The sequence below is a fragment of the Hemicordylus capensis genome, chromosome 6, assembly GCF_027244095.1.
Source record: "Hemicordylus capensis ecotype Gifberg chromosome 6, rHemCap1.1.pri, whole genome shotgun sequence".
Lineage (NCBI taxonomy): Eukaryota > Metazoa > Chordata > Lepidosauria > Squamata > Cordylidae > Hemicordylus > Hemicordylus capensis.
This window is the reverse complement of record NC_069662.1, coordinates 156,873,520-156,894,055: the sequence shown is the minus strand read 5'-3', so window position 1 is coordinate 156,894,055 and position 20,536 is coordinate 156,873,520. Positions and strand designations below refer to the sequence as shown.

Below are 20,536 nucleotides of genomic sequence, written 5' to 3'. Positions count from 1 at the left end.
TTGATGCCCCCCAACAGTCCATCGAAAACTCTTAGCTTTATTGTTAAAGCAAGCTATTTTTGTTTTGGAATAATTAATGACCAAATGTTCCTCCTGACAATGTGTAACCAGAGCCCCCAGAGCTCTCGTAAGGCCTGATCTAGTTTAAGAATCACCACATCATCAACATACATCAATAGGGGCAGCCTTCTGTTTGCTAAAATAGGGACAAAAGTATCCAATTTCTGAAGACGTGTAATTAAATCATTTACATAAAAATTAAACAAAAAAGGTGCAAGTATACACCCTTGTCTCACACCTTTTGTAGTTGGGATTACTTTAGATAAGTGACCAGTAGAGTTCAAACAGACACAGATAGAAGAGTTCTCGTGTAATTTATAAAGTAACAGTAAGAGCCGCTTATCAATTATTGTATTAGACAATTTGCCCAAAATAAATTTCTAGAAATAGAATCAAAGGCTGAACGAAAGTCAACAAATGCAGCAAAAAGTGATCATTTACCCAAGGAAATGTACTTTTCAATAAGATGTTGCAGGATTAAGCAATGATCTATCACTGATCTGCCCTGTCTAAAGCCGGCTTGCTCATCTTCTAACAAGCCTTCCTGGTCCAGCCAGGAACATAATTTTATGCATAGATGTTTCACATATAATTTGTTTATTATATTTAAGAGACTTAGTGGTCTGTAGTCAGATGGATCTTCTCTTTTCCCTTTCTTGAAAATCGGGACAATAGCTATACCCAACCCCAGTCCTTTGGGATCTGGTCAATATAAGTGAATAAAGCAGCCAGCACAGGAGCTCACCAATCAACGTGGTCCTTCAGGAGATCAGGAGGAATAAAGTCATTTCCTGGGGCTTGATCTCTTGAGGAGATACAACAGACCACTGAGGCAAATCTCCTAAAGGTAGATCCAAGCAAAATGCGCACTCTGATCAGTATATAGACACGCAAAGTGAGACTCCCAAATTTCCACTGGTTTTAAAGAATCCCTGTTATCACTGGCAGAAGAATTGGCAGAGGCAGAAATTAGCCTCCAGAAACCCACTGAGTCCTTTTTCTTGACTGTATTGAGGAGCAGTAGCCAATTTTCCTGCATGGCAGCTTTTTTCTTGCTCCTCAAGAGTGCCTTATAGGCTTTCTTTTTCTTAGCTAGTTCCAATTTCAACAGCAGGGTCAGATTATTTTTAAACTGAACAGAAGAAGAGACCAAATCCCTTTTTGCTACCATACAATCCTGATCAAACCATTTTTTGGGATGTCTACGTCTGCGAGAACGATAGACATGACATGTTCTAGTCAAAAACGGTTTCAAGCATTTTACAAGGACATCATAGGCAGGGAGAATCGAAGGAACACCTTGAACACACAAAATTCTAGTGTGTGTCTCTATTCCGGTCTTAGAACTAAGCCATCCACAAACAGCTTGCTCAGACTGTCTATTACATTTTACTCTAATCAGCCCAGAGCAAGCAGAAGAACTTACAAGATAAAGAGCTAGAAGTTCCATGACTGGGGGCTTGGCTTGGGCTGCACAGTCAAGGGTGTGGCTTTGGTGGTATGCATACTTTGCACACGCGAAGTAAAAAGATGGAAGCCCCCTGGCTGCACTTTGTCCCCTGGCCACCAGTAAGGTCGCTACATGCCTGCTTTTAGTGTTCTTGGTAAACCTTCTCTGTTGCTTCATTCCAACAAAGGCTCACTGAAATGGAAAAAAGAAAAAGAAAAAACCTGGGCTATACTTGTGACTGTAAAGGAAAATTTAGCTCTGCATACCAATGCTTTCTAAGTGATGATCTTGGGAAAATGTTGCACAACTGTGCTGCATGGTGTCTTGGTTGATCTCCATCAGACAAGGAAGTGATACTGATTACCAATATCCATTTCAAACTGGCTTTAGAGCAGGCTATGGAGTGAAGACAGCCTTTGTCACCCTAATGGATTATCTCTACCAAGGAATGGACAGAGGGAGTGTAACTCTGTTGGATTTTTGAACCTTTCTGCTGCTTTCGATACTATCGACCATGGTATCCTTCTGGATCGTTTGAAGGATTTGGGAATAGATGGCACTGCTTTGCAGTGGTTCCATTCCTATCTCTCTGGTAGATTCCAGATGGTGTTGCTCAGAGATAGTTACTCTCTGAAATGAGAGCTGTATGATGTCCCCCTGGGCTCCATCCTATCTCCGATGCTTTTTAATATCTACATGAACCTGCTGGGTGAGATCATCAGGAGATTTGGAGCAGGGTGTTATCAATAGGCTGATGACACCCAAATCTATTTCTCCATTTCCATCAGGAAATGGCATAACCCCACTAAATGCCTGCCTACAGGCAGTGATGGACTGGATGAGAGATAATAAATTGAAACTGAATCCAAACAAGACGGAGGTACTCATGGTAAGAAGTCATACTTCATGGAATGTAATACATCTTCCTGTTCTGGAAGGGGTTGCACTCCCTGCCAAAGGAACAGGTAGGCAGCTTGGGAGTGCTTCTGGACCCAGGCCTCACTCTGTTTTCTCAGGTTGAGGCTATGGTCAGGAACACTTTCGATCAACTTTGGTTGATACAACAGCTGCATCTGTTCCTTGAAGATAATGATCTCAGAATTGTGGTGCACTCTCTGGTAACTTCTAAGCTTGACTACTGCGACGCGCTCTACATGGAGCTGCCTTTGTATGCCGCCCAGAGATGTAGGTTTGGGCGGGGTATAAATTTGACAAATAAATAAATAAATAAATAAATAAATAAATAAATAAATAAATAGTTTGGAAACTTCAGTTGGTTCAAAATGCAGCAGCTAGATTAGTCTCCGGGGTTTCTCAGAGAGACCATATTATGCCTGTCTTAAAACAACTGCATTGGCTGCTAACAGGTTTCCAGGAGAGTGCCTTCTTCTGCATGATCGCACATTAAGGTCATTGAGAGAGGTCCGTCTCCAGATGCCACCAGCTCGTCTGGAGTGGGCCTTCTCTGTAGTACGGAACCGGCGGGGGGAGGCTCGAAGGCAGGGGGTCCCTTTAAGGGTGGGGGAGGGTGCTCTTCCCCCTCCTGCTGTTCCCCCCACTGGCGCTGCACTTTAAAAAGGTCTGGTGGGGCAGCACCATATCTCCCTGCTGCCCCGTTGCTGCCTCGTCAAACTGACGTGCGCATGTGTGTTGGGTACTTCTGGTCTGATGAGGCAATGAGGCGGCAGGGAGATACGCTGCCCCGCTGGACCCTTTTAAAGTGCAGCGCCAACAGGGGAAACGCAGTGGGAGGGGCAAGAGCACCCTCCCCCACCCTTACAGGTATCCCCCCCACCTTCGAACCGGCTGAACCGCTGGTCAATCGAACCTGTAAAAGGAACTCCAAACAGGTCTGTGCACATCCCTACCCTGTAGTCCTCCTGGGCTGTGGCATATGCTCCCTATAGATATTTGAGGCCGGGGCGTAACTACTATTAGGCAAGGGGAGGCGGTTGCCTGTGGGCCCCACTGCCTTGGGGGGCCCCCAGAGACACCACACATGACTCCCCATTGCCCCCTGCCCAGCCCCAAGTTCCCTCAGCCTCTCCTGCTTGACCTCCTGGCGGGCAATCTAGGCTGCAGACAAGCTGCCTGCAAAGAGCTCCTTTTCTCCCCGCCTCTCAGCTGATCGGTGGGTGGGCGGGGCTTCCAGGGAGGCCTCCGTGTAGGCCTCAGTGAAGCCTGAACTGGAGTAGGCTTGCAGGGAGGCCCCAAGGAAGGAAGGAGGCAGGCAGGCAGAGTGGCCCCCACAGCCCTCTGCAGCAGACCCTCTGCCCAGCCCAGCATTTGCCAGGTATAATATGAACTCCTTTTTGTGGTCAAACCTGCCCCCCCCCGGATATATAGGGATCTGCTTGCCATAGGGCTTTGATATGGAGGGGGGGGGAGACTGAGAAGTCTCTGAATATTTAATTTAAAACAGCTTGGAAAATTTGCTGGCTTAAAAAACTATCTAAAAAGTCCTATAAGTGGCTTGTTTCATGGCAGAGGCAGAGCCCAGCCCGAACGCGGAGGCCGGCGGCGGCCCGGCCAGAGACTGGAGCGGGGAGGAGAGAGGTTGTTGGCGGCGGGCCTGGCCCGAACGTGGATGCCGGCAGTGGTGGGCCCGGATGCCAGGCGGCAGAGGGCCTGGCCGCGGTGGCGGCACTCGGCCGGGTCGGAGACTTGGGCAGGGGAGGAGAGGTGGCGGATCGGGCCCGGCGAGGAGTCCAGGCGAGGAGGCGGCGGCGGCCTGGCCGGAGACTGGGGTGGGGGGGAGGGGTTGCTGGCCCCAAAAAATGCACAGATGCTCTGTGCGGGGGTCAGCTTGTATTTATTCATTCATTCATTCATTTATAAATGCATTTATGCTCAAGTTGTTTTGCAACCCAAAAGGTCTGAGTGAGAACTGTGAAGCATGTGTGGTGCTTTTATTTTATTTTTCTTGTGTGTGAACTGCTCCCCAATAACTCGCAGGGACTTCAGGGTCAATCTGGCCAACATGTGAATGCAGCACCTCCATTCCAGAGCAAATGTGTGTTAAAGGGCTTTAAAAGCCTCCTGTGAAAAACCTGCAATCAAACTTTACTGAATTTGTTCAAAATTCTGAGAAAACATACATAGGCTCACACTGCATGGTTGAGAGTCTCCTTTGCTAATCTGCAGCGAGGGTCCCATTTTAATAATTAGTGTTTCTAGTGTGTTCTAGGCATTAAAAGTAGCACAAATATATAGTACTCAATGTATATCACTATATATTGTGAAGTGTGTGTGTGTGTGTGTGTATTCAGTGAAATGTATTTCTAGGCAGCATACTTATTTTGAAATATCAGACTTAAATCCTTGGGGGCCTGGGGTGTGCAGAGGCCCTGGACTTTGAGGGGGGGCCCATTTTAAAATCTCGTCTCTGGGCCCACTCCAACCTTGCTACACCCCTGGCTTAACATCTTTATCAGCTTTTAAAAGAGCCCTTAAGATGCATTTTTTTAGCCTGGCTTTTAGTAAACTTTGCATGTTTTAGTTTTTTTAAAAAAACATTCTTTTGATTGTTTTATTGTTTATTATTGCATTTACTGTTGTGAACCGCTTAGAACCTTGGAATCAGGCAGTATATCAATCAATCAATCAATCAATTAAAGCAAACCGAGAATCACTCCTTGGTATGGGGTGTGAAAAAATGTGATGTGCTGGATGTATATATTTTTAAAAATATAATATTATTATTTCTCTCCCACGTGGATTGTGCTATTTGGTCTGAAGGCACAAATCACGTATGCGTGACTAACTTTTCCTCTGCAAAGAAGTTAACAGAAATGCCACATCACGAGGCCATGATGAGCTCATCGCCGCATGCCCCGCGGGCTGGAGGGCGACTTTGCGCAGCGCCGAGCCAGGAAGGTCCACCCGCCGCCCGGCCTTCGGCAGCCGGCCCTCCCTCCCCCGCTTGGCGACCAACCCAGTCAGCGCCTCAGACTCCGAAGAGTCTTTTTCCGTGTCGTGTCTTCTTTATTTTAAAACGTGCGGGCGGGTGAAGGAACTCCGGGTGGCTGGCGGCGCGTGTCAGTTGAAGCGGCGGTGAAGCGGAGGTCGAGATTTCGGGCGCTTCGAAAGGGACGCCGCCGCAGCAGCAGCAGCCCCCGGCGCACGCCCCCGCCCCGCCCGCGTGTCGGCAGTTGAGAGAAGAACGTCCCGTGCCGAGCAGGCTCCCCACCCCCACCAGCCTCGCGCCACCGAGGCACAGCGCAAGGCGCGCGCGCGAACGCTCCTCCTCTCCCTCTCCCTGCCACGCCAACCAATCAACCAACCAACCGCAGCCGCTGCGAAACGCCACCTGGTCCGCCCCGCCCCTCCCGGCTCGCGTTCCCGCCCTGTCAGCTCGCGAGCTGTCAGTTGAGGGAAGGCGGGTGGTGTGTCCCTGACGTCATATCGGCCGCCTGGCTCCCATTGGCTGGACGGCCTCACCAGACTGAAATGTTGTTCCTGGGGCTACTCGAGGAAGCTCCTCGGCCGCCGCCGCCCCCGCCTCCTCATCCGCCAGGGCGAGGGGAGGCGAGGCGGCTCAGAGTGGCGGCTCGCCCTGCGGCTGCGGGTAGGTCGGGGGAGGGGGGGCGCTCACGTGACGGCGGGGCTCGAGCCTTTATAAGCCTTTCTGCCCCGGCGCGCGCGAGTGGCAGTGGCGGAGCGAAGGCTTTGTGTGGCTGCGGGCGGGCAGGTGGCGCGAGTCCGGCTGAGCAGGTAGGAGGGAAGCCCCCCAGCCCCTCTCGTCCTGCGGTGGAGGTTCACGTGGAGCCCCCATCCCCCGAGGCAGTCTATCTCTTGAGTGCCAGGTGCTTTGTGGGGACTGGCTGGCACAGTCCATGTCCTGCGGGCGGACCTCTCGGGTGCGGGGGGGCTCTGCTGCAGCGCTGCCCTTGCGGGGCCCCATCACAGCCTCTGCGGTGCTAATGGGGTATTGCCCGCTGCTAGCTCGCTATCTTTCTACGCCCTACCAATATTTGTCCGCCTTCCTCTTTGCAGTAAGTAAGTAAATAGGGGGCCGTAAAAGCGGGGGGATCTGGTTTGGCCCGGTGGATTAGATGCCTCCTCCCCCCCCCCCGTTTGATCCTGGCTAGGCAGTTCTTAAGAGCGCGGGAAGCCCCCAGACCTATCTGGGTGGGAGGTGAAGAACCTCCAGTAGCCCTTTCCGTCCCTTTCTCCCTTCTTGCCCCCCAGATATATTGCAACAGGCAAAATCTCTGTGTGTGTATACGGGGGAAGTGAGGCTAGGTAGGGTGGAAATCTGAGTGCCCCGCTCCTCTCCCCCCATCATGTAGGCAGCAACCTTGGCAAGAGACCCATCAGAATGGCAGTTTAGCAGGCTGGTCCTATACCCATTTGCTTGGATTCATGCTACTTCCACAAGATGCAGTGGGACTTGCTTTCAAATGAGTAAGCATAGGATTCTGTCAGAGATGGAAGAGAGAGTGAACCTCTGGAACTTAGAAACCTTTACCCATATTAATTTGGAGGTGTAAAATTGGGCTTGCAGACGCTCTGGGCGCAACAAGAGGAGGAGCAGAGGGTATTCCTCTATATACACACATGCACAACTCAGCTACTGAATGTTAGCACAGAATGGGAACAACTTGAGTGAGACCTGGGAACAACCTGGCAAAATATGCAGGCAGGGAAGAGTTCATAGGTGTGTTTTTGGTTTTTGGTGGTGGTTTTCTACATTTATATTCCACTCTTCCTCCAAGGAGCCCAGAGCGGTGTACTTAGTTAAGTTTCTCCTCACAACAACCCTGTGAGAAGTAGGTTAGGCTGAGAGAGAAGCAACTAGGTGGTTGCCACCCAGAAAGTATCATAGCTGAATGGGGATTTGAACTCAGATCTCTCCAGTCCTTGTCCAACATTCTAAACACTACACCCCGCTGGATTCAGTTGCTTCAAGCAAGACCCAAACTCATGCAAGGGTAGTTCTTATCCTTTGAAACCTTCCCCAGAAATTGCTGTGCCTCCAGGTGATCTTAACCCATTTTGGGAGCTTATTGGTGGGCTGACCGTTCTTTGAGGAGTAATGGGTTCTGTGACCAGTTCTGTTTTCCCCAGAAATAAGAGAGAAGCCCTCATTCAGTGGCTGTGCCTCTTCAATGTTGCCTAAAGAACTGTAGGAAACACTGAAGAGGCATAGCTGCTGAATGAGGGCTTATATATTTCTTATTTCTGGAAAACAGAATTGGTCTCAGATCCCATTAATTACTCCTTAAAGAACGGCCAGCCTATCAATAAGCTCCCAGAACCAGAATTACACGGGAAGCCAAACTAGACAGGCATATGCTCCTATAAGGTTAAAAGCCTATAAGGCTAAGAGCAATGCATACATACAACATGAAATTTATTTGGGTGAGGGACTGATCAATCATTGCTACTGCTACTCCACAGGTGTCTACAGGAGATCCTTTCTAATGTCCAGGGAGCAGCTTCTTTTAGAGAAGATCTCCACCACCTCTGTATTTGTCCTTCCCCCATCAAAGGATATTTGTCCTTCCCCAGCTTAAAACTCTTGTGGCACTTAAATAAACATGAAGGGTAGCAGCAGCAATACAGGAGCTCTTTAGAGGGCCTTGTAGCTCCCAGGCTGGCTCTTCATAGTAATGAGTGATCAGTCCATCACCTAAATAAGATTCATTTTGCATGTATACATTGCTCTTAACCTTATATTCTTTTATCTACCCAGGTGCACATGTCTGTCTAGTTTGGCTTCCTGTGTAATCCAAGGGAGAAATATTTGTCCTTGCATTACACAGGATGGATTCTGTGTAATGTAGATAACAAGAGTGAATAAGCTTGGTCGGATACCCCTAAGTTTGCTTTATTTTAGAATATGGGTTGTAAGATGCAAGAGAAATGTCTTGAAAAGGGAGTTATTGGAAATTGTATCCTAAGAATGTAGACTGGTGAGCTGTTGGAGATAGTTACCAAGTAACACACAAGAAAACTTACAGTAAAATTGGAAAGTGGTTCCTGAACCTAACCTGTATTTGAAGTTAAGATATTAGACCAAGGGTTTGGGGTAGTTTGGGGGGGGGGGGGTTTGGCTGTCTGTACTATGAAGTGTTGCCTTAAGTGGCACAGTGGGGAAATGCTTGACTAACAAGCAGAAGGTTTCCGGTTTGAATCCCCACTGGTACTATATCGGGCAGCAGTGATATAGGAAGATGCTGAAAGGCATCATCTCACACTGCACAGGAGGAGGCAATGGTAAACCCCTCCTATATTCTACCAAAGAAAACCACCGGGCTCTGTGGGCACCAGGAGACGAAATTAACTTGACAGCACACTTTACTTTATACTATGAAAATCCCAGATCTCTGTAGTTGTGGCCATATGGTGCTATAATTTTAATACATAGAAAAATCTAAGGAATTGTTTGGTTCTTGGGGTTCTTGGTTCTTCATCACTGTTTTGATGGCAATTGATAGCTTTACTTAAGATGGTATATATGAAAACATGCAGAGAGGTTTGATTTTTATGTATCCTTATCCTGCCCTCCTCAGGAGCAAAATGCAACAGAAGTGGTCTCCTCACCTCATTTTATCCTTGCAACAATCTGGTGAGATTCAAGGTTACCCAGTGAGTTTCGTGGCTGCATTAGGATTTGAACCAGAGTCTCCCAGGTCTCACACTAGCCATTTATACTGCATTGGCTCTCCACAATGCTTTGTGTGATGCTGTTGGTGATCGTAATAATACTTGGCATCCAGTGTACAAAACACTTCACATGGTTATAAGAATTAGTGTAAGATAAATTATCTTTGTGTTGCAGACGGGGGTGGGGCTGAGTAAGAGCGACTTGATTAAGGCCATCTAGGGAGCATGGTTGAGATGTCACTTGAACTGGACATCTGCCAGATCACAGCTTGCTCTTCTAGCACCCAAGATAGCTCTGATGTATCCATCAAAGGAGTTCTTATCAACTGGTGTGTTTGACTTCACCCCATTCTGGAAGTGAAACTCCCTTGGGGCCAAACAACATGTGACATTTAAAGCACTATTGACTCTGCCAGCATAGTTTTTCTTAACAGCCAGACTGTACTCCCTCTCCTATCAGTGGGGACTGTGGTGGGAGTTTGGGGGCTTTAACCCTCCCTGCTCCACTGTGTTCCATCTGCAAAGGCCCAATAAGGCTAATAGCTCTTTACACGTCATGTGTAGTTTCCTGTGTGGTGTTGTCCACTGACCTTGGGGTCTACCTGTCATACTCTTGGGGATCCTGGTAAACTGCAGCCTACCTATTCCTAGTGAAGATGAAATTTTCCGATGTGTTCCTGAGTCTTATTCTGCTGTTTTGGTGAGCAGGTGTTCTGTTTGGACCTGGCATAGCTCATTTGAAAAGAAGCTTCCTGCATCTCATCTCATGACAGAGAAATGTGAAACAGTAGGATCTTATCATAACTTGAGCTCTGTCCTGGCTGCTGCTAATAATGATTTTCTTGCTGGACATTTTAGAACCTAATGGAGAAACCTGTGTCCAGACTGGAGGATCATACCTGGAGTTGTTCCTGTACTGTCAGAGGAAGGCATAAAACCCCCTTAGGTGGAACTGCTACAGGGCTGGCAGCCAAGGTGGGCGAAATGCTGAGCTCTTCGGTGGCAAGCTCTCCTCTGACGCTAGTGGGCCACAGAACGCGGCACCCAAGCAGCCCCAGCCTTGGCAGTGGTGCCAGCACTTTGAACTTGAGTAGGGACGTCGTGCAACGGAGCCTGGTGCTCTTTCTTGTGGGCACTTTCCTGGCGCTGGTGCTGAACTTGCTGCAGATCCAGAGGAATGTAACCCTCTTTCCGGAGGAAGTCATGTCTACAATCTTCTCCTCTGCCTGGTGGGTGCCCCCTTGCTGTGGGACAGCAGCAGGTGAGTCACTGGCTGATCGATGGCTGCTTGGGGAAGGGCCTTGAAGAGGCCAGATGCCTGGTGGTCTTTGGGCCTGGCTAGTTGCTGGGATCTCTTTTCTTCCTTACACCAGCCTGCTGCTGAGTTCTTCCCAAGAGTGGATATATCTTGAAGAACAAACTATAAATGCATAGCATATTCTGTCATAAGCCTGTAGCTGTCTAAGGAAAGTAGTAGATTCTACCTGTGCAGCCTCTTGCCTATTGGTGGTATGATCAGCCCTGGAAACAGGGAAGACGTGTCTCTAGCTTTTCTGTCAACTTCTAACAGAGGAGCTGGCATGACTCATCTCCACTCTCTGCTTTCTGATTGGTTCCCTTTTGAAACTGGTGAGTTGCTTGTCCCTGTTCCTATTGGCTGCCTGCAGGAACATGCCACACACTTGGAAGCAAAAACAAGGAAGTCACATGGTGTGGTGAAAGAGGAGGGGAAGTGAAGCTTGGCGAGGTGCCTGCTTTAAGAGCAGCTGCAGCACCTTCCCTGCCAGAAAAATTGCAGGCTTTCCCCCAATGCTATAGCATAACCAAGAACAAAATACTCTCCTAAAGAAGAAGTTATTGTTGTTATATAGCAAGAACAAAATTGTATTTGAATGTTAGAACCAATAAACTAAATCCTACTGCTACCCAGCTATACGGTGGATACTAATGGCACTTGAAGAGTATTTTAAACACAACTGGATTTTAAATACTGTAAAATGTGTCAAGTAGAGCCACAGAACTGGCTTGAATATACCTTTTTGCTGCTTGTACTCTTAATTCCCAAATCCCTACTCAGTATAGTAGAGGCATTACTGGTAATGTGGACATAGTATGCTGGCTATTAGATTGGTATAGCACTTCCTTTAGCATAGAACTACCTTTGGAAATAGATTTGTTTGGAGAGAATACAAGTTAAGGTTCCAAATACAAATTGCGAAATGAACTAGTGAATTGGTGTCATTAAAACCAAATGCACCTGAACTTGCTTGAAGTGCTGCTGCTATGCCAAGTGCCTTAATTCCGGACAACTCTGCGAGGCAGGCCCCTGTTGCTCCTGCTTTGCAGATGAGAAGGCTGAGGAAGGGAGGAAAGGCTTCCCAAGACTGCTGAGTGATTGTGCAGGGGTTTTATTTTAGTGAAAGGTCATGCTTGAGTCCACCCTGGCTAGTGGATTTCCCTTTCAGTCTGGCTGACCACTTCTGACCCCTGTCTGATTCCATTATTTCCAGACATGAGACACAGCTTTCACACGGACTTCTTCAGTACTAAAAGGAGCTGCTATGGGTACAGAACTAGATGCACCTTCTCCTTTGGTTGTAGGTGTTTACTCCAAGGGCAAATTAAAAAGCCACTTTGTGCTTACCAAGAAGTTGTCTTCAGGCATTCAATCATCCCTCAGTGTGGGGGAATAAGCTAACTTTGGTTACGCTTCACAAGTCACCACTTTCATGGATTATGAGATAGAGCAAACACAATAAAGGTTGATCTAAGCAGTAAAGCTAGTGTACAGATGCCAGTTGAAGCCGTCTGTCTGCATTGATTTACTCCTGCTCCTGTCATAACTAAACACACAGAGCTGCCTTCCATTCAGTGGTTCAGTGGTTTCCAGACCAACATCAGCTAGGCCATGTTGCTATGGAACACTTCATTCTTCTATATCATTTCATTTCAGGTGAAAGAATCATGTGGCAAGAGCTCTGTGTGTTTACATTTTCTAAGAAGTTTGTTGCTTGCCTGTAGAAGATATGGAGAGTGCTACTTGAGTCAGAATTGCTAGACCCTTTTGAGGTCAGTTAGTCAGAATTTACACTGTTTAAAGCTTGATGCTGCTTCCAGTGGTGGCCTTGGAGCTTCTGTTTACTTCATAAGGAACGAATTGACCTAGCTGATATAAGCAGCATAGTCTAAGCAGGAAGAAACAAATGCCTTTGTAGCTTCATGGTCCGTGCAAGCATTCTAACCTGGGAGCTTACTGACTTTACTGGTGTTTTGTTTAGGCTCCACCCAGTCTGTTTAGTTAGTGAAGGCTACTTTCATTTGTCCCAAGCCCTAGAATATATTCCACCCTCAGTTCTCAAGAACGGTGCTTTGACGTGTTTCTGTTTGTTAAACACTAGCCATGAACTCAACAGAATGCAGGATGAGTTAGCAGTTGCTCCCTTTCTGCTGGTGTGCATAGCCTGAAGTTTTCCCTTGCAGTGTGGCTCAGGGTGGCTGAAGAATTTCCAGCAAGTTATCCAAGTGGTATTGACTCAAAGGACCTGTTTACATATTGCAGTGCCAACTCCATAGCTTGAAACCTTGTAACTGGAAGTCTGCAACACTCTGCAAACATTAAAATGGCAATTGTTTTGGTCGCATTACCAAATGCGCATTATATTTGTAGCAGGGAATTCTTCCAGCTGTTCATTTGGCTTGATAAAATGAAAGCTACCACTGGATACTGGCAAATGCAGTTCATAATGACGGCAAAGATAGAAATGGGAAGGTTTGTCCTTGTCCTTTGCTAGTTACCAGTGGCAAATAAATTGCCCTCTAGCAGCCAAGACTGGCAGATGCTCAACTGCAGCACAAATTATAATGGTTTATGCAGATAGGTAGCAAATACATGAAATTCTTGAAGCATCCAGTTTCTCAAATATCCTTAAAAGATACAATATTAAGATGGGGGGGACTGTTTCTACTTTCTGTACTTAAGCACAGACTTTGCCCTGTGCTTAAGAGATTAATATGTACATTGGCATGGAAATAACAATTTTCTTCTCTTCCAGCTGTTGTTGGCTTGCTGTATCCCTGCATTGACAGTCATCTTGGAGAGCCTCACAAATTCAAGAGAGAATGGGCCAGTGTAATGAGATGTATAGCAGTCTTTGTTGGCATTAACCACGCAAGTGCTGTATCCTTGGAAGTGATTGACAATGTCTGAGTTTGGTGTAGTTGTAATGAAGTAGGATTCATTTCATGTTATTTTTTGTATGTTCTGTTCATTCGGGACTGACCAAAATGCTCTCTTTATTACAGAGAACTGAAGGCATTTTAAGTTCACTTCATAGGTTTTATGCCTAGCAGCTTGGTCCTGAGAGCCACTGTAGTGGCTTGTAGGATCTGGAGTCAGGCTACCCAAGCTGTTGCAGAAGAACCACCTGAGGGTTTGTGTCTGATTCAAGCTTTGGTGGGATATTGAGTGGCCCTTCTTGGGGATCTAAAGGGCTATTCTAGTAGCTCTCAGAGTTTTGAATGTTTAAGCAGGGGTGTAGCAAGGTTGGAGTGGGCTGAGAGACAAGATTTTAAAATCTGCCCCCCCCCACTGAAGCTGAGCTCATGAAGAAAAGAAATCTTAAATGAGGCTGAATAGTGGTAACAAAAAGCATAGTAAAATTTATATATAATTGTGGACTATGCAAGTCATTTAATGGTACTAGAGAAAGACATGCTGTTCTGGTAGCTCCAGGTCGTAACACTCACATCAATTTTGGAGGATGATGAATACAACTGAAGGAAGCCCGGGCGGGTGCACAGCTGGGGGAGTCAGTCATGTGACTTGCCTCTGGGCCCCCCGACAACTGTCTCCCCTTGTTTTATTTTAGTTATGCCCCTGTGTTTAAGCAAGATTTCATTTTTCATACAGAGTGACATAAATAGCAAGCATGATGCAGTTGGTTGATTGACAAGGTGTTGCCATGCTTGCTTGATCCTATATACAAATGTGTAGCCTTGATTGGTGTCCATGGCTCCAGGCACGGACATTTTGGGGAAACTACATTGAAGCTGAGGGGAATTACATGACTGCGGGAGGAACCACTTTTTCTTTCTGTGGCCAACTCTACTATTAGGGAAAGCAGGCAACTATTCACTCAGAGTGAGCCCAGAATTACTAGCACCAAATCAATAAGCATAGATAACTGTTCTGGATCAGGTCCAGACAGTGAAACATCCCTTTAGAGTAGCCCAGCAGGGCAAACAGTCAAACAAGGACCTCTTGAAAAGTGATAGATCGCTTATTTGGGTACAAGACCAATAGAAAACATGGGTATTTGGCAGTAATTGTGATAGTGAGAATTAGCTCCTGAGTGGGAGGCAGAGGCTTGTGGAATCTTGCAGCTGGCAGTGGGAAGTTTCACAGGAAGGGGGAGAGATGATAGCAACTTAATACCTGGCAGATCCACTAAACGAGACATCCAAGAATAGTGATTTAGCTTAGGTTTCAGTGACTTTGCTCAGGGGATGCAGCTTCTGGCTTCTCGTGTTTAGCTGGAGAGGAGTAGGGGATTGAGAAAAAAGACGTCTGCGGGGAGACATGATAGAGGTCTATAAAATCATGCATGGAGAAAGTGGAGAGAGAGCGATTCTTTTCCCTCTCACACAACACTAGAACCAGGGGTCACTCCATGAAATTGATTGCCGGGAGGTCTAGGACCAACAAACGGAAGTACTTTTTCACACAACGCGTGATCCACTTGTGGAACTCTCTGCCACAGGATGTGGTGACAGCCAACAACCTGGATGGCTTTAAGAGGGGTTTGGATGACTTCATGGAGGAGAGGTCTATCAATGGCTACTAGTCAGAGGGCTATGGGCCACCTCCAGCCTCAAGGGCGGGGTGCCTCTGAGTACCAGTTGCAGGGGAGTAATGGCAGGAGAGAGGGCACACCCTCAACTCCTGTCTGTGGCTTCCAGCGACATCTGGTGGGCCACTGTGTGAAACAGGATGCTGGACTAGATGGGCCGTGGGCCTGATCCAGCAGGGCTGTTCTTATGTTATGAGTACATGCATGGACACTGCTAGGCAAAGGACAACACATGGCAGACATTGCCACCATGATCCCATGTCTAAGAGCAAAGACTAGAAAGGTTCTTGTTCTTGGGTCTCCTGGGGGATAAAATTCAGGGGCTGCAAAGGCAGAAAAATCTTTTAGATGAAGTTTGCAAGATCAGGGGAAGGTTTGTTTATTTATCATATGTATATACTGCCTGACATTCGCATCATGTATGAGTGCAGCTATCCAGATAGAGACACCAGCCCCAAAAGGGTTCTGCCTGTAGTATGACCAACCTAAGTGCCTTGGAGTTGCTCTGATTGCCTTTAGGGTGGAGTAGACTGGTCCATTGGGCTGTACTTGTTGACTTAGGGGCTTCTTTGTCCAAAGTGGAAATGTAGCCTCATTCAGGGTACAGGGGCCTTGAGTGTATTCCTTCTTTTTCTAACACCATATCTAAGACTAGGTTGCATGACTTTGCTTTTTTGGTTCAAATACCAGACTTTCTCTGCAGTTCACTACAGAGGTTAAACTCAAAATGAAGGGGAGGTGAGCTTATAATAAAGATTGCAGAATTTTCCTTAGCTTTTTTCTTAGAAATTGGATTTTGCAAACAACATTCAACTCTCCTTGACACTGGCAGCTCTGTCACTGGGTCTCTGGTGGACGTTTGATCGCTCAAGAAGTGGTCTTGGTCTTGGAATCACAATAGCTTTTGTAGCTACCCTGATCACCCAGTTTCTTGTTTATAATGGTGTTTATCAGTAAGTATCTTGCTTTTCTAAATTGTCCAACTGTTTTTAAAATGTAAATGAGTTATACCTGTATTAGGTTCTTAAGATGTGTCCTTTCTCCTGCTAAAAAAATGAAGATATGCTGCTTTAATGGCACTGCTTTGTGTTGTCATGTGCAAAAGCAGAATTTCTCAATGACACTTTGGCAAACTCTATCAAGTAGATTTTTAAAGTTTGACTCTGGGTTTATTTGGTTAAGAGCCGAATAGGAAAATTCAAAGCTTGAAGCAGAGAACGCATGGCAGTGCTTTTCTGATACTCTTTTGCCACTTTTCCTTCTTAAATAGCACTAAACAAAGGGTAGCCAATACAGTGATTGTGAGACAAAAAGGTTTCCTTGTTTTTTTAAAAAAGGCATATTAATAAATAAATTATTGTAAACTGTAGACATGATATATGCCAATATTCATATTCAAAATATTGAATGGTTTTTCCAGCATAGTCAAATAGACCATAAGATTAATCTTGTTGCCCAGGCACTGAAACTACTATATATCACTTCTCAACTGTTTTTCTTTTACCCTTAGGTATACTTCCCCAGATTTCCTTTACATTCGGTCTTGGTTGCCATGTATATTTTTCTCAGGAGGTGTGACTGTCGGAAACCTCGGGCGACAGCTGGCTATGGTAATTATTGTGCAATCTATTTCGATGCTTAAAAAGAACAGACTGTTTACAAGTGCGTGACCTGTAGAGCATCATCCTAGTCTATGGATTAAGATGCATGAAAGCAAGTGGTGCTTTCTAACTGTTCCTCAGTCAAAGAAGATACTCATATGGGAAATGATATCTTTGAAAACCTGCAGAGTTGACTGTTGGTTCTATGGAAGTGTTCATCTCTTCTGTACTAAAAGTTCTGTTCTGATCCCTCAGGCTGCTTACATGCTTGATTACATAATGTATTTGTACCAGATGAATTGGACGGAGTTTGTCTAATAACTACTGTCATCTGCTGCCAGGGATTCCTGGTGGCCATTTTTGTGAAGGCTATTTAAATCAGGTTTACTACAGCTAGAAGTACCAGCAGCAGTACCCACAAAGTTTCATTATTTTCTATTTAACTGTGTGAACCACTTGAACGGGCCTTAGCTTGCAAAGTCACATACAGAGAACACAAATACAGGTTTCAGGATGATAGCCTTGTTTCTTGTCCTCTCTGGCAAGTAGTTGTCTGTGAATAGAATGCGTATGTGCATTGTAAAACACGTTTGGAGAGAAGCTTCTGCCAAAATTAACTTCCCCTATGGCAGTCAAGGCAAAATAAAATGACTTAGCAACAGCTTTTAGAAATGCAGCTTCCTAGTGTTTGACAGCCCTAACCATTGCATGACTGGCAGAGATGCAACAGGTGGTGCTTTTTCCATCTTGGAGCAAGCAGCACTTGTTGCTTGAATTTTTGTTGTCCTTCTGTTGGGCAGACAGCCTTTATCAGGGGAAGAAAGATGCAGCCATAGTCTTGCTTACGTTTCAGATCTGTTTAGCCTTATACTCCAGGTTTGATGCTGTTGGAGAACATCTGATCCCAACTTTGGCCATGTATCTGGAACTTGGTTAAAGCAGCTGTCTTTGAGAGTAAAACACTGCTTAAGCAGTCTTGTGTTTTGCTATAGCTCTTCTACCTTTCTGTCCCTTCCCGTCTTAAAAAAGAAATGACTGTTATTACTTCTATAGCTTTGAAATCTACAACAATTTTTGACATGAGAAGTTTGTGTCCCAGGGACTGATTAGATTGCCCACTATTATGTCTGTAATGTCACACTATTTTATGTGTGGGGCTAGCTTGCTTACCTGCTAGCATATTAAGAAAGCTGAAGTATGGCATCTAACTTTAAAGGATTACAACTTAATTTCAGAACAAATTTAACTTCAATAACTCTTTTGTTCTTATCACAGGGTGTTCCTGAGAAGCCTCACAGTGACTAAGTGTTTGGATCTGCCATGCCTGCGTGAAGGCAAAGTGAAGATCGGCTCTTGTCTGAACTAGGACATTTCTCTTCTCAAATAACCTGTGTAGGCTCCCTGTGCACAGGCGAAGACACATTTATTCACTTTGGAGTGTCCAAGAGCTTACCTTGACTTTTCAGCAAAGCCTCTGTGCTTGGCTGTTCTAGGGAAGAATTGTGTTTTGACTGAACATTTAACAAGTTGTGTTTGGGGACAATTCTCCAAAGCACAAGGTTCCAGTTGAAGTCATTGAAACAGCTGCCATATTTCAAAGCCTTGAAACAAAACTTGATTACAAGCTTTGTACAAGTGCCCAAAGAGAGTTGACGGGTGCTGAAAGGTGAAGTACTTGGATGAGTTTAATAGGAATAGTATTTATCCAAATGTCCTTTTAAGATAGGGTTTAAAAATAAAAGTGATCAGAATACAAATACAATTCAGATGTTTGGTCAGAACAGTGACCCTGGCACAGTTCTTGGGAAGTCCTCTTCTGCTGGGGAAAAGGTGCAAGGCCCCTAGCTAGTTCAATAGAACATGCACAGGATAACTGATTTGGAGTGCTACTTTGACTTGGGATTTTTTTCTTTTTGAGCATCCAATCTCCAGTCAGGTGGACGGGGGGTGGGGGAGAGACTGATTTGTAGACAGAGAAGCAATAAGTCTTTCAGCTGCTCATCTGATTCCATGGCCCCTTACTTGTGTCCTGCTGTTGGAGGCACCAGCCAAAATCAAGTTGTGTTTACTCATGTACTTCACTGTATCTCTGGGCAGGTCCTTAGATACTTTACTGATGAAATCTGTCCTCAAGTGTTTTACCAGCAAAAGAGAGAATTCCTGTGTGACTTCCATTGAGCATTCAGGGAGCCTGGAATGTTTAGAGGCCCAAACAGTAGCTGCTGTGAAAGGAGCAGAGCCGGCCAAAAGTATTATTTGATGCTTCATGGACATGAGCCCTGTTTTACAGTATCTTTTGAAGAGATCACTACTTTGTGGATGAATTGTTTTTAACCCTATGGAACTTGCAATCTGTGATTGCCTTGTAAAGAGTGCTTTTGTCGCTGAATTAAACATCTGGTGTTTCTAAATAGTTCATGGTGAGCACAATAGTCATTTTAATGATATAGACTGTAGTCGACCTAATTTAACAAGTGTTGGGTCTCAACATGTTAAGTGCAATGTACAGTTAAGGTAAATCTGAGCCTTGTAATCTCCTCTTTAATATTCATTGTTTGAGGATATTAAAAGGAAGGGTTTTGAATTCATTTCAGTGCTGCTTGGAGGCAAAAATCAGCAATAACTTGGCTAGTAATTCTAATTTATACCTTTACTAAACCCTTTTAAAGAAATATTCCAGTTTCGTAGTTATGGTACATGCGATTTCGTACTGCGCTACCCTTTTTGTGTTAGGCACTTACATTTCCCTTTGTTTCCAACCTTGTATCGCTTCCAGTCTAGTCCTCTGTTAGACTGTAAGCCGGAGAACTTCCTTCAGGGTCAGTTTCTGTTCCAAGTAATCACCTAAAACATTTCTCAGGCTGCTTGGGCCCTGGTCTTCTTTAAATCCCCCCACCCCAACCTACTGGTATCCTTTGCTTTCTGACATGCAAGTGCACAGAACATGGGCACAAGGCTGTGTGGATTGGGGCACTGATCAAGAATAGCATTGGAAGAAGCTCTCAAGGTGGTCAGCCAGGGCAGGAGATGATGGGGAGGAACTATGGTAGCTGGAAACACCCATATACTCAAGTCTCTCCTTTTGTGGTTAGCATAGCAGTTGTAGTGACTGCCAGGCTTTCTTCCACTGCTGAGAAGAAAGTGCCTCTTGCACTGTCTGATGCAGGGCCTTTTCCTCTCCCCCCCCGCCCTTGAAATTTAGCTCTTTGCCTTGCCAGGGGTACAGTTTGAGATGCACTGCCATAAAGTGTTTTTGGAACATATTTAAATGCTGTAGCTGTGTCTCTCTTTTTATTTTCTTAAAATGAAGAGGTAGGGAAGACTTCAAGCAGTAATGTGCAAGCTACTTGCTCTGGAGGAGTTCTATTGAAGTCTGTGGTATTAAGGAATAATAAAAATGTAAGTTGCAGCCTTAAAGCCTAGCTTTTGAGACTATTGGTTTTTAGAGACTTGGCAATTTTGCTGAATGCAAGTAGCATTATGGTGAACTTAATGTTCTTTACCAGTGTAAGCAGTTCAGTTTCAATGGTATTACTCAAATGAGTATGCCCATATGATCATGTCTGCAAGATGGAAACAGACAAATGCACTGTCTTTTCTAGCTTCAGTTTGAAATGCCATCACACAGGAGGTGAACTGCTTTCCTATACCAGATGTAACTAAAGAGGACAATTATAACTGTAAATATGTAATCATGAAATCAGTAAGTATTTGTAAAGGTCTAAAATGAAATCTATGTTTCAACAAGGCAGCCAAAATTATATGTTAGAAGTTCAATCTTGCCAATACTTGTAAGTACCTGAACCAAAGTGATCGGAGTTTGTGTTACGAAGAAGTGGGGATGGGGGTGTGTGGGGAGGTCTTGCACTATTCTGGATTGGAATCATATGATTCTCAGACTCGGTAGGCTTTCAACAGTGTGTTTTGATTTTTTTAAAAAAGAAAATTAAAGGTTTAAAACACCA

At 45.4% G+C, this 20,536-nt stretch overlaps 1 protein-coding gene and 1 long non-coding RNA gene across 5 annotated transcripts in view; one reads left to right on the top strand and one right to left on the bottom strand.

Moving 5' to 3' along the window:
* The window catches only part of LOC128329254 (uncharacterized), a 17,432-nt gene extending 11,786 nt beyond the window's left edge, over positions 1–5,646 (bottom strand). The window contains exons 1-2 of one of the 2 annotated variants that reach the window (XR_008309584.1): positions 5,275–5,646; positions 1,487–1,702 (exon numbers count right to left, since the gene is read on the bottom strand). This is a non-coding gene — a long non-coding RNA (uncharacterized LOC128329254). The remainder of the gene's footprint in view (positions 1–1,486; positions 1,703–5,274) is intronic. The other variant, XR_008309585.1, reaches the window with a different exon arrangement.
* On the top strand, positions 3,667–20,536 carry INSIG1 (insulin induced gene 1). 3 transcript variants are annotated; one of them, XM_053260097.1, is made up of 6 exons: positions 3,667–3,803; positions 9,980–10,382; positions 13,174–13,298; positions 15,757–15,923; positions 16,481–16,580; positions 17,847–20,536. In XM_053260097.1, exons 2-6 carry the CDS (start codon positions 9,986–9,988, stop codon positions 17,874–17,876), a joined length of 819 nt encoding a protein of 272 aa, XP_053116072.1. In that variant the 5' UTR covers positions 3,667–3,803; positions 9,980–9,985; the 3' UTR covers positions 17,877–20,536. The 3 variants fall into 3 exon arrangements, with proteins under 3 accessions (XP_053116072.1, XP_053116071.1, XP_053116070.1); XM_053260096.1 differs by lacking the exon at positions 3,667–3,803 and adding an exon at positions 5,877–6,077; XM_053260095.1 differs by lacking the exon at positions 3,667–3,803 and adding an exon at positions 6,090–6,223.